Here is a 12,377-nt window from a genome sequence, read left to right on the forward strand (position 1 = left end):
CCACTGAGCCCCTTGCACCCAGACAGGGTTATTTGTGAGGAGTTTTCCTTCTGCACCCGGCCTACAATGCACTGAGGGCATGTGCTGAGCCCTAGGCAGTGTGGCAGAGGCACTGCTGGTGCCTGGAGAAGCTCTCTGGAGGCAGTGGCTGCTGCAGGCTCAAGCTGCTGGCACTTCCTGGCTGTAGGATTGAACTGCTGTCTCACAGCAGGCAAAGCGTCTGAAACCCTCTGCTGCCACTAGATCTGTCAGGCTGGAAATACTTCAGCAAGTCCCAGCAACCTGCTCTGTGGCCTGGGGAGGGACTTCTGCAGGAAACTGGCCTTGAACACTTCCAGTCCTGCCATTCCTGGCTGTATACCTTGAGGCAGTGTTTCCCTGTCTTCAGTCTCAGAGTAGGCGACACGTGTAGAGATCTCAGAGTTCAGAGGCAAGGAGGGGTTAAGAGCCAGTGAGGTGGGACTGTCCTTGATGGTATCCTTTACCTTCACTGCTCTGTTTCTCAAGGGGCGCAAGCAAATGGGGTCTCGATCCAATTTTTGCCTGGAGAACAGCAGTGCACAGCAGATCCGTGTGCAGATTTTGGGTCTCCCTGCCTGGCTCTCAGCCTGTGTGCCAGCTGCTTGGTCTGGCTGGTCTGTCCTGCCCTACATTGGAAGATGTCCCTATGTGGGACAGCAGACTTGCCCGCTGGGATATCATCCTAAAAGCGGTCTGTTATGAAGTCTGCAAGGCTAACCTGAGTGTGTTTTTAGCAGGATCAGGTCTTCTGGAGAGGATGTTGGCCTCTCTAGGTGAGCCTAGCAGGTGAGCTCTTCCTGGTGGTGTCTGGTGGAGCACCTTGCTGCATCTGCCTCTCTGCTTTGCTGTGTGACCCTAAAGCTGCTGGTTCAGCAACAGATTTGAGCTTTTCCTTGGATTTGCTCTTGAGACTGCAGCTCCAGCCTCATCTGTGCCCTCTGCGGGGTGGCTGCTGCTGCTGCTGCTGTCTCATTCTCCAGCCTGCAAGGTTGCAGCTCCTGTCACTCTGGTTCTGGGGAAATGGCCTGTGGTAGGAAAACACTGCTGAATCTTCCCAGCCCTTGGCTCTTCTGCTTCCCAGAGCACAGCAACTCATTTTTGCGATAAGCTTACTTATCTGTAGTTGCTTAAAATCTGCCAGGCTGGAGCTGCGGGCAGTCTGTTGTGCGTTGCCTGGCAGATAGCGGAGGCCTCGGAGCACGAATCTCTCTGAAGTCTTCAAGGCAAAACCCTGTCTGAAGGATGAAAGAAAAGACCTGTTGCACAGGAAGAACAGTTGTTGTCATGGACTCCTTGCCTTTCTTATTGATAACAGCAGGAGGGATTCATAAGCTACTCCCTGAGGTCAGGCTGTTTACGGAGTGTCCTCAAATGCTGTGTGTGGTGGAAGGCACCTGAGCCCCCCAGGGGAGAGTTGCTGCTCAGCCTGGGGTGGCTGTTAATAAATACAGCATGGCGGTCACTGGCTTTCCTTGAGCTGCTGGTCTGAGTGCTTGGATGCAGAGCTTGGGGCAGAGGATTTGGGTTCCCAGTTTTCCATCTGTTTAATTTGCTGCTTGGCTAACCCATGCCAAGTTCCATAGAGCTCTCTCTTGTGCATGTCCAGGTCTCTCCCTCCTGCTTTTCCTGCTGTCTTTTGGACGAGTGGCTTCAGAGGACCTAGGTGTGCCCTCAGCTCCTGTGTATTCCTGCTTGGCTGTGTGTAAATCCCTCTCCTTATGTTAGAGGAAGATTTCAGAGGCTCATCCTGATGGAGAGCTCAATGTCTGGACAACACTAGGTTGGCATCAGAGTATCCAAGGATGGTTTTTCCTGCTCTGTAGTGAAAGGGAGGATGTTTTGGGTGTGGGGGGAGAGCACTTAACCTGAGTGAGGCTTGCTCCCATCTAAGCTCAAGTATGCCTAGAAAACTCAGTAAAAGGTTCCTTTGTGCTGCTGGTGGTGTGGCTGCTGGGATGAGGAGGGAAGGGCCACTCCTGCTGACCTTGGACCTGTGCTTGGTTCAGGAAAATAAGTATATCCAGAGTTTTGGTGGTGGTCCTGAATTACATGTTCTTGGTGTCCTTTGTTCCCTAAAGGAGGACAGGCTTTCCCAGCAGCCTGGTTCCTTGGGAGCAGCTTGCTGATGTTCAGACCGTAGTAATGGAAGCACAGATGTGGTGGTGCTTCCTCTGTGAAGGTTGTGAGTGATAATGGTGTAAGGGCACAAAGCTGGCAGCTGGTTTGACTCTCCTGGTCTCTTGCTTGGTGCTAGTATTCCAGGAGTACCTGAGACAGCCTTACTAAAAGCTTGTCCCATGCTATCCTAGTGTTTGTAGGGCTTTTCTAAGGACTTACTTGATGTGGGTACTTAATGGGCACTTGTTCCTTCAACGTGTTTCCATAAGAGCTGCTCATGCTCTGTGGGCTGATTCCTCAGTGCTTGGCTCCAGCCAGCTGTGCTGGGGAGTGGGAAGCAGGGAAGCACTTAACAGCTGCACACTGCTCATGTGGCAGCGGTGTTTGATCCTTAACAGAATAAAATATGTATCAAATAAGTAAAAAAAGTATCAAACCTGAGCTTGCAATTGTTTTCTAATGGAAGTTGCTCTTAATACAACTCCTAAAGCTTCCATTTGAGCAGCTTCTCCTAAAACAGATTTATTTTTATCTGTGCTGATGCTGTAAAACAGAAGATGCAAATAGAGGAGTAACTGGAACAGGAACCCAACCAGCATCTCTGCTTGTATCCAGCCAGAACTGAAGTGGGTCAGGGCAGCTCCAGTGCTGTGCTGGAGGCAGCTTGTGGGAGCAGACATGTACCACCCAAAACCCTCCCCTTGGCTTCTGTCAGGGAGGGTGTTTGATTGTGGCCTCTGGAGCAGCCCTGTGGCAGTGTCCAGGGGTGGTTTGGAGAGCATTCCTCTTGGCTCACTCAGGAAGTGAGCCTCAACAGGCACGTTCCCTGCCAAGGGGAGAGCATTGGAGCTGCTGTTTGGTGGGTCTGAATTGCCCCAGGAAATTCGTGGCTTAGTCTTTCCTGTGATTGATATTGGAGGTAGCAGCAGGGAGGGTGGTTTAGTGTGTGCAAGCCCTGGCCTGGGGTAAGATTCATCCCCAAAATTGCACCGGTCAGATGAGAGATGAGGAGGTTTTCCTCCAGCCCTTGCACTGCTGTGTGTCTAAGCAGTGGATGTGATGATTCCTTGCTGGGCAGAGCTGACCCAAGAAGTTCTGCTGCAGCTCCATCAGGAGCATGGGACCTCTCTAGGAGAGGCCTTGAATGTGTCTTTGACTCAGTGCCTTCACTGCAATCTCCCCGGCACATGCAGGCCTGAGTGCTTGCACAGGGAGCTGGGTAGGGAACAGCTTTTGGACCTGCTGTCCCAGTGTGCCTGTAGCAGAGGGGGTGCCCACTGCTCCCCTTCCCCAGCTCTGGTGGGACAGGCCCAGAATTCAGCATCTCCTGCTGCCTTGGGCCTGAGTTTGTCCCTGGTGCTGTGTGGTACCTGGGCACAGTGATAACCAGGCCATGCTATGTGACATGTGGGGTGACCTGTCACTCCACTGTCACCAGGGCCAGGCCAAGGAGCTAGTGGAGAGCATCTGGCCTGTTAGCACAGCTGAAGTCCCTCCAGCTGACTTTCATTGGGGACTGTGTGTGGAGCTGCTGTAAGAGGGCTTGTGAGCCCTCTGCAGTACTCTTGGCAGGCTGGGGTTTTTAGGGTGACTCCAGTTGGAAGGGACCTCTTGAGGGTATCCAGTCCTACCATCGCTCAGAGCAGGAAAGCTGCTGGACGGTGGTGGAAATAATGTAGCCCGAGGGGGTTCCAGAAACTAATTCTGCCTTGGTGTTCCCACAAAAACACCCCTTTAAGTGGGCACCTCCCCTGAGCTGGCTCGGAAATGATCCCCTTCTGAGGGGTGCTGTGGTCCTTGAGCTGTCACTGCACAGAGGCTGAGTGGTGCTGCTGTAGGGCTGGGGCACTGGGCAGGGCATCTCCAGCCAGGGTTGCACCTTCGATCCACATCTCCAAGCTCACTCCCTCTGTGCCTGGTCCCTCAGGCGATGGCAAACCAGCTGAATCACAGGTGCTGTCTGTGCTGCTGCCAGTGCAGAGGCTGCTCTCGGGCACGGCAGCTGCTGCCACGCATTTGAGATGGCCGTGGGGATGTGCTGGCTCCCTCCTTGCCCCTCTGCCTGGTTTTCTCCCTGAGAGTGTGGAGGGAAGGTGAGACAAACTCCCAGGCTGTGATGCTAAGGGGTGCAGACCTCTGGAAGGTAGCTGGGAGTGTTGCAGGCATCACTGGTGGGGTTTGGGAGTGCTGGTCTAGCAGTGGCTCTATGCTGGTTGAAGGCCACAGTGAGGCTTGTGTGCCATTTCCCAAAGAAAATTGAGTTTGGGACTGAAGCCTCTTTTTTTTTTTCCGTTGTTCTTCCTTCACTGCAGCCTGCAGAGGGGTCTGGCCGACAGCTTGCCCCCCTCCAGAGAGCCCCCCTTCTAAAGGTGGTATCCTGGCCTTGGCACCCCCAAACTGTGATGCAGCTGAGGATGAGTCACTCACCCTTGTTATCACGTCAGGTAACACACGCAGCAGAGTTTGCACCCTAGATGTTGCAGCAGATAATTGAGAGGAGTTTGGTACTTAAATATAGAAGTGTTTGTTCTTGAGGCTTGCAGAGCTGAAGCTTGTTGTGCAGAATTTGACCCGAATATGTTGGCTTTTAAATCTCCCTGGGACTGATACATGTTAAAACCTGCTGTACTTCAGTGTTCTGATCTTTTTAAAGACAACTGTGGTTGTGGCAGCCTGCTTAGCGAATGCAATTACCTGGGCACTTGTAATCCTGAATTGCATTTTAGCTGTCTTTTCTGATTTTTATACTTACCTTGGGCAGCTGTTTTCCCTTCCTAGAAACGCACAGGAGTAAATTCCCTGCCTCGGGAAGCTGTGAGCCTCGTTGTCAGCCGGGTCCTGCTCTCAGTGCCGACGGAGGACCAGTGCTCTCAGATGTTAATGCAATAATCTTCTGCGTGTTCCCAGTTATGCTGCTGTTTCCATTTTTCAGGGCAAGTGACTTACCATGTTGGTGCCAGAACCAAGAATAGACCTCAGGTGTCCTGACTCTAATTCTGTGGTTCAGCTGTGGGATCATGCTGCCTTTTTTTATTCCTCTGCCCCCTTCTTAGCAAACCAGAAATAGCTGCCCGAATATCCTCAGTTCTTCTTCGCCCCAAATGAAGAATCTGTGAGGGCAGAGGTGCCTCTTTTGTAGTTCAGAAAAAAGTGGGCTGTGCTGTAGGTCCTATTTAGATGGTGTTTGCTGCTGGTTTGATTACATCTACAGTTCTGGGAGCTGCTTTTCTCCAGAGCTGGTAGTTGGCTCAAGATGATTGGGGCTTCTGTGGTGATACAGCCTGGAGAGGATTGCGTGCCTTGGACTTTGTGTGGCTCCTCTCATAACAGCAGTAACAGTTTTTTTCAGTGGACTAATGGGAATATAATGGAATTGGGGAGATTTGAGCTAGCTAGATCCTCTGGAGGTACCCAATGTGCTGCTCAGGTGAGCTCCATGGGTCTAAGGGCACAGTTCTTCTTCAGCTCTGGGCCTTATCCCATGGCTGCTCCACCTGAGAGGAAGAAATTCCTGTGCCACTGCTCTTGTTGCAGCTTTTCCTTGGGTTTTTTTGGTGCCCCTGTAAGAGTTTGGTAAATAGGGAGAATCCAGTGTCTGCCTTCCCTGTGCCAAGCAAAGCCTGTCCCTGCCCTGTGCCCCAGCCCCACGTCTGCCAGTGCAGCTGCTGCTGGCCATGGTTCAGGCAGTGTCCCTGTGCTGTGCCTGTGTGGGCTCCTTGCAGGCAGCTTCAGGTTCCACAGCTGCAGGCGGGAGGTGCTAAAATTCAGAATTGGGCTGGAATGTTGGTCACTCCTTCCCTGCCATGAGCTTTGAGCTGTGTGGTGCTTGTGTGTGAGGAGGGTAAGCTCACCCTGGCAGCCCTGTGTCGCTGCTGAGCTACAGCTGTAGGAGGTGGTTGAGGTGCCCATTTGCTTTTCAGGCGTGCAGATGTTTCTCTTGCCACGGAGTTTCTCAGTGTCTGTAGGAGGTGCTGCTTTTTGGCTGACTAAAACATTCAGCTTGCTCCCACCCCACCAGAGCAGAGCTTGGCTGGGTGGTAAAAACTGCAGGCGAGCTGTTTTTCTGGAATTGCAGCAGGCTATTGTTTAGGACATTAGCTTTTTTTTTTTTTTAACTTTACAAGCTTATTTGATGCATGACAAAAGAAAGTGCACTGTATTCAGTCTCCAGGGCCTCAGTCACACTGCTTCTCTCCTCTGCTGCCCTGCCCCAAATGTGTAGATGGTGCTGCAGCCCCTGGGCATGGCAGGTGTCACTGAAACCTGGCTCTCCCACCTTACTTCTCCTGGTGGGAGCATTCCTGTTGATCTCTGCGGGGAGATCCAAGCAGAAGACTTCAGCCTATGTAGTAGTTGGTGGATGCAGGGGAGGCCTTAACAGCTTGCCATCCTTCTTGTGCTGAGTAATCTCCAAGCAGATAAACTTCTGGAGACGGCAGTGTCCCTCTGCCCAACCTTGCTGGGGTGCCAGCCTGCAGAGGTGACCCTCTGATGGCCTTGCTCAGACAAGTCCTGAACTCCTCAAAGTAGGCTTTTTCCAGCCCTGCAGTGAGTTTCTAAAGGCTGGAGTACATCTCCAGAGGGTAACTTCCAAAGGTGTGTGTGCTCCCCTGGCCCTGGGGCTGCGGCCCCTGCGGTGTCGAGCTGCCTGGGCATGGACCCGTGGATGCCAGACATGGCTGGCAGCTCAAGGACCAGGCCTGGCATGCTGCTCCTGCAACAGGGGTTCTTGGCCCCCTCTCCATGTGTCCCCAGGCTCCGAGGGGTGCAGCCCTGTGGCAAATGCTGTTCTCAGCCATGGGGCAGCTCCCGCTGATGTTCTGAATGTGGAGAAGGAACTTGAGCGGAAGGACCTGGGCAGCTGCTGGATGAGAGCGATTTTTGTGTGGGACTCAGTTTCTGGATAATTTAACTAAACTGATGCACCAGGGAGTGAAGAGCATCAGCACTGATCTCATGCTGTTGGCTGGGTGGTCTCCCACAGAGCTGAGCTGAAGCATTTTTTTTCAAAGGGCAGTGTGGAGGTGGCTGAGGTTCTGGTCAGCTCTGTCCATCAGGAGTAAACTCAGTGGATGTGCCATGTGAAATATCTGGATGTGGCATTTGGTGCTCTGGTCTAGCTGGCAAGGTGGTGATTGGTCAAAGGTTGAGCTCTATACTGGAGATCTTTTCCAACCAAAATGATGCTGTTGCTCTTAAGGTGTTATCCAAGGCGATAAAGTGTCATTTGTCATCAGCATAGTGGTTATTTTCCCAGAGCCTGTCTTTCCCTGAGCTGCCAGCACCAGCAATCCTTGGGGTTCATATTTACATTCATCTCTTACAGAATGGGTGTGGGCAAAGCTACCAGGAAGGTCTACACATCAAATGGCTGTAAGTTACAGTGTGCAGGGAAGAACTGTGTGCTCCAAGGTCCTGGGCAGCTGCTGGAAGTCTTAAATTGAGTGTCTTGACCAGTGGATGGAATAGTAAAAGCTGTTCTCAGTGCTTGGTTTGGACATCTTGCTGTTGGGGCACTTTCCCAAAGTGTGCTATGAATTGCAGCTTGTGCTGGTGGAGGGATCTGCTTGAGACAGGGTAAACTCACAATAAATGTGGCAGTTCAGTGGTTGGTAACAGGATTTAAAGGATAATTTGGGGTCCGTAGGTAGAGTTGACCTCAAGAGTTGAAACCACCTCTGTGGGCTCAGTGTAGCTGCTTGTTTCTGTCAAGTGTCTGGCTCGGGTATGATGGGTCTTGTGCGTGCTCCCTTGGGCACCTTTAGGGGCCCTGGGATGATGCAGGAATAAAGGTGTATCCAAACAGCCGTTACTAGGGAAAGCTCAGCTAACGAGGAGGAGTTGTTTGAAAAAAATGCTCCTGTTCCAGGGAGTGGCCTGCTTGGCCAGGACCTGGCAGTGCCATGCGGTGTCACGGCTGTTCCACAGAGCTCAAACCTGCCAGTGCTGGGCTGCCGTGCCCGGAGATGGAGCGGAGCGCGCTGGCTCCGCGTCAGGCGTTGGAGCTGCAGCAGTGAGTCAAAAGTCAGTGCTGAGTTTCTATTAAAAGCTCCTGTTCTGCTGTCCCCTGCAGAGGAGCATTGCCGTGTGCTTCCTGTGCTGCACTGAGCGGAGGCAGGAAAAGTTCCAGAAGCTCTTGGTGTGCGAGTGGTGAACGGGAGTCGTGTTGACCCCTCAGTTAAAATTTCCCCTCTAGGTGTGAAACATACTTCTTTGCACTTGTGCTCTTTCCTTACCCTGAGTAGTTCCATGATACTTGCTTTTTCACTTTGGGAATTTCGTGGATGCTCTTGACTTCAGGAATTGCTGATGCATCTTGCATGTGCGTTGGGAATGATTTTTCCCTTATGTGAGCTGTCTGCTTGGGAGGGGAGACAAGGCCAGCTTCTCAGGAAGAACTGTGGCCCCAAGGCCTTGAAGGGCTTTTTTTAGGTGGGCAGCCTGTGTTGGGCTCTTGTGCCCCATTCCCCAGGAGGGGTTTGGTGGGTTGGAGCAGGGAGTTAGAGCAGGATGCCTTTGGGGTGGTGCTGAGAAATGAGATCTGGGTGTCTCATGCTGGTGTTTCCTAGGCTACCTGGCATCAGGGCACACAGCCTGGTCGCTGAGCAAGGAAAAAAGAGGAAATGTGGAGTTTGTTTCGTGGCTTTTCCTCCCAATGTCCCTGCAAGCAGCTGTGGGTACCAGGTGATGCTGAGTCAGGCCCACTGGCATGATGTGGGGTCTCCCATAAGCTCAGTGTGTCCTGCAGAGTGTGTCCTGCTGCCTGTGCAGAGCTGTCAAAGCTGCTGGAGTGGATGGAATCCAGCAGGATGTCAGTGCTTCCAGGGCATGAGGTTAGGACTGGGGCAGTTGGAGCTGGCAGGACTCTGTGTGGTGGTAAATGCCCAGACAGTGGATCTGTTTGAAGGCCGGTAATCCTGACACTTGAATGTGCTCGTACTGGCCTTACTGGTTTTGTAGCTGCTGTGAGAGCTGAGAAATCCTGGGAGAAATGTGTACATGGTGGCAGAGATGAGGGTGACATAAATGGGGCAGAGCACCTGTGGGCCCTGTAATGCCACTGGGAGCTCCTGATGAGCCCCAAACGCTTGCTGCTGCATCCCAAATGGAGTTCTGGTCCCGCATCTCTGCTAACCAGGAGATGAGGGGCAGGACAGCATTGTCTGGTAGCAGTCTGCCTGGCAGTAGCTGCTGCAGGTCTCTGGAATGCCGTGCAGCTGGGGTCAGCACAGGGCTGCCGGCGTTCCGAACCCACGGTCCTCACTGGCTGGGGAGGAGGAGGAGGGTGTCAGCGCAGGAGCATTTGTTGGCAGCAAGGCTTGGGCTGTGGGATCAGCTGCTTTGCTTTGCCTCTTGTGCTGTTTAGTGACTAATCAGATTTTGGAGGCTGTCGGACAGATTCAGCTGTCTCCCCGGAACAATACGCCGGCTGTATTTTTAAACACATCACGTGGCTTCAGAGAAGTCGGCAGAGCAGAGAGTGCAGCTTGCCGGGGCTGGGAGATGCTGTGCCCTGCTCGGAGCTGTGACTAGGAGGGAACATCTCCTCCCCAGCTGTGCCACATTCCCTCTGTCCTGGGGCTGCTGCTGCCCGGGCTCTGCCCAGGTAAGGACTGCTGGGCTGGCCAGTATTTTCCTGTGGCTGCAGGGCTGGGTGTGAGCACAGGTGCTGCTGTTGGGGAGAGCCAAGGGCAGGAGGTCCCTTTCTCAGTGCGGTCAGAGGTGAGTTCCTAGTCCTGTGATGTAGCCAAAATAGGGGAATCTCAGAGGGATAAGGCTCTGCAAGTGTTGGGAGGATGTTGTGACTCTTGCTGAGGGCTCTGCCTTGAGTTGAGGGAGATGCTTCAAGTAAAGGACCCACCTGTACCTGTGTGAAGTCTCTGTTGGTGTGGTGAGGTTTTTCCCCAAGTGTGAGGCTGGAGATGCCAGCTTCATGGCAGCTGTGCCATTGGATGATGCAGCTTGGGATGGGTACATCCCAGCATCTCGCCTCAGTCGTGCTCAGCAGCTCATCCTGGTGCTGACAGCACCGTCCTGGTGTCTGACCGCAGTGCTCTTGAGCACGATGGTGTTGTCACTCTCCTGGTTTGGGTGGTGGTTTGGATTATTACTCCTCATTGGCACAGGAGCTGCTGAAAATCTGGGTTGAAATCTTGTGGTTCAGCTTGCTGTATCAGGTGGGGCTTGGAGGATCTCAAGTGGATCCCAAATTTGGTTTGCTGAAATCTGAAAGCTTCAGGGCAAGCTGCCTTGTTTTGCAGCCTCTGAATAATTAAAACCATTTCTGAATGCTTTGCTCTTTTCACTGGGTTTGGGTACACATTCAGCTTGCTGAGACTTGCTCCTTTTGAATAGACTGGCCTGTGTTGTGCCCCTGTGGGATCCCTGCCCTGCGTTCCTTCTCCTTCTGGGTGGCAGCTGCCCCCACATCACTGACCGGGATGTGACTTTTTGACCTTTGGGTAGCCTGGTCCTGTGCTCAGAAGTAGCTCTGTAGGGAGGAATTTTCCTGGATTCTCCTCAGTGGGAGGAAAACCTGCAGTGTGAGGGAAGCAGTCTGGCACATCCTTGTCTGCAGGCTCTGGGGCAGAGGCCTGACCAGACAGGCTTGCTGTGAGCACGCACTGGGGACAGCGAAGCCTCTCTGTCAGCAGCCCAGGCTGGCACCTTCCTGTCTGCCCACAGCCAGCTCCTGGCAGGGCTGATGGGAGCAGTGTCCCTGAGCCTGAAAATTCCTGCTGGTGGACCAGGTGTGCCTGCCACGCTTGTGTGCCTCCATCCCTGAGGAGCTTGCTGAGCCCGAGCTTGCTCCAGCACAAGTGACAGGGAGTGGCATGGACTGGGCAGAGGGCCCTGTCCCAGAGCACCTCTGAGGCCCATAATCTGGGATGCAGGGTCTCTGAACTTCTCCCAGATGAAGTGGGTTCTCCTGGGCAGTCTGTCTCATAACCCTTCATGTTTGTCAGCCACACCAGGCTGCTGCGGGTTCTTTGCAGCACCATGGCCCAACTGATGGCAAACACCAGAGGTGCCACCTGCCAGTCGTGCCATTTATGGGCTGACAGGAGCCTGGTGGCCTCCTGGGCCACAGGAGGAAGGAGCAGTGTTATGCTGCAGCACTGACAGACTCTCTCTGTTGCAGTTCTCAGCATGCTGAGTAACCCTCTTGGGAACGTCCTGGGGAAGCCCCCGCTGGGTTTTCTGCCTTTAGACCCCATTGGTTCAGACCTGCCAGAAAAGTTTTCCACACCATCGCTGAGGAACTCCCGCTCCCTCCTGGACTCCCGCTCCAGCAGCCCCTCGGACTCGGACACCAGTGGGTTCAGCTCTGGTTCTGACCACCTCTCAGACTTGATTGTAAGTTTGTCTCTGGGGTCTCGCCGTGTTTTTGGGGGAGCACGGAATAGCTGAGTGGAGCTGCCAGCCAGAGCCCTGCCTGCTCAGGAATGGGAGGGAGTGCTGGGGGAGCTGTTGTACCCACACTGGCACAGCCCCCGGGGTTTGGGAGAAAGGCTGCTTGTGCAGTCCTTCAGCACGAGCAAGCAGTATCCTCATATATTTTTCTTCTAAGCTAATATTTTGGCCTTCTGGGTCTGTGCTTGCAGCCCTACTGGGTTACAGTAGCTCCCAGAGGGATCTCGAGTGCTTGAGCTGGTGTGTGGCAGGGGAGTGTCTGTGCCCTGATCCCAGCAGGGTGGCTGATCCAGCCTGGACTTTACAGGAGCTGCTGTCCCTTCCCATTTGCTGACTGCACTTCTCCATCTCAGGGCGGTTTCTTCTAGAGCAAACTGGGTCTAGCCTGCTCCCGTTCCCTAAAGCACAGCTAAATTTGGAAGGCAGGGAGCAAGTGAGTGTCTGTCTGGCTGCCCCAGTCTGCTCTGCCGGGGCTGTGGCGGGCGCAAGTGGCAGCTCTGGGTGCCAGCAGGACAGCCTGGCTCTGGCCAGTTCCAGGGTGGTGCTGCATGGCCTGACCTTGGCACAGGAGGATAAAGCCAGGAGCTGCTCCAGGCTCTGCTGTGGTGGCCTTGACCCCTGTGTTGGGCTGGGTGTGAAGGACAGAGCTGACTGGATGTGGGGTTGATTCTGCTGTGATCCACCCTGGAGAACCAGGATGTGCTGAGTGGCTGCAGCAGCCGGGCAGTGATGGTGGCAGGCGGCACAGGGCTCTGTGCTGGCCTTGTTTGTGAAGGGCAGGACTGGCAGCACGGCCCCGGCGTGGGCGGCTGGCACCGAGCTGT

At 53.7% G+C, this 12,377-nt stretch overlaps 1 protein-coding gene across 12 annotated transcripts in view; it reads left to right on the forward strand.

The window, feature by feature from the left end:
- CPEB1 (cytoplasmic polyadenylation element binding protein 1) overlaps positions 1–12,377 on the forward strand; it is a 41,948-nt gene that overhangs the window by 22,138 nt on the left and 7,433 nt on the right. For 10 of the 12 annotated variants that reach the window (XM_048317608.1, XM_048317609.1, XM_048317610.1 and 7 more), the window contains one exon: positions 11,282–11,496. In XM_048317608.1, the coding sequence (XP_048173565.1) occupies positions 11,282–11,496 (215 nt within the window). Of the gene's footprint in view, positions 1–9,604; positions 9,746–9,797; positions 9,862–11,281; positions 11,497–12,377 lie in introns of those variants that run through there. The other 2 variants (XM_048317618.1, XM_048317619.1) reach the window with 2 other exon arrangements.

The sequence above is a fragment of the Corvus hawaiiensis genome, chromosome 13, assembly GCF_020740725.1.
Source record: "Corvus hawaiiensis isolate bCorHaw1 chromosome 13, bCorHaw1.pri.cur, whole genome shotgun sequence".
NCBI lineage: Eukaryota > Metazoa > Chordata > Aves > Passeriformes > Corvidae > Corvus > Corvus hawaiiensis.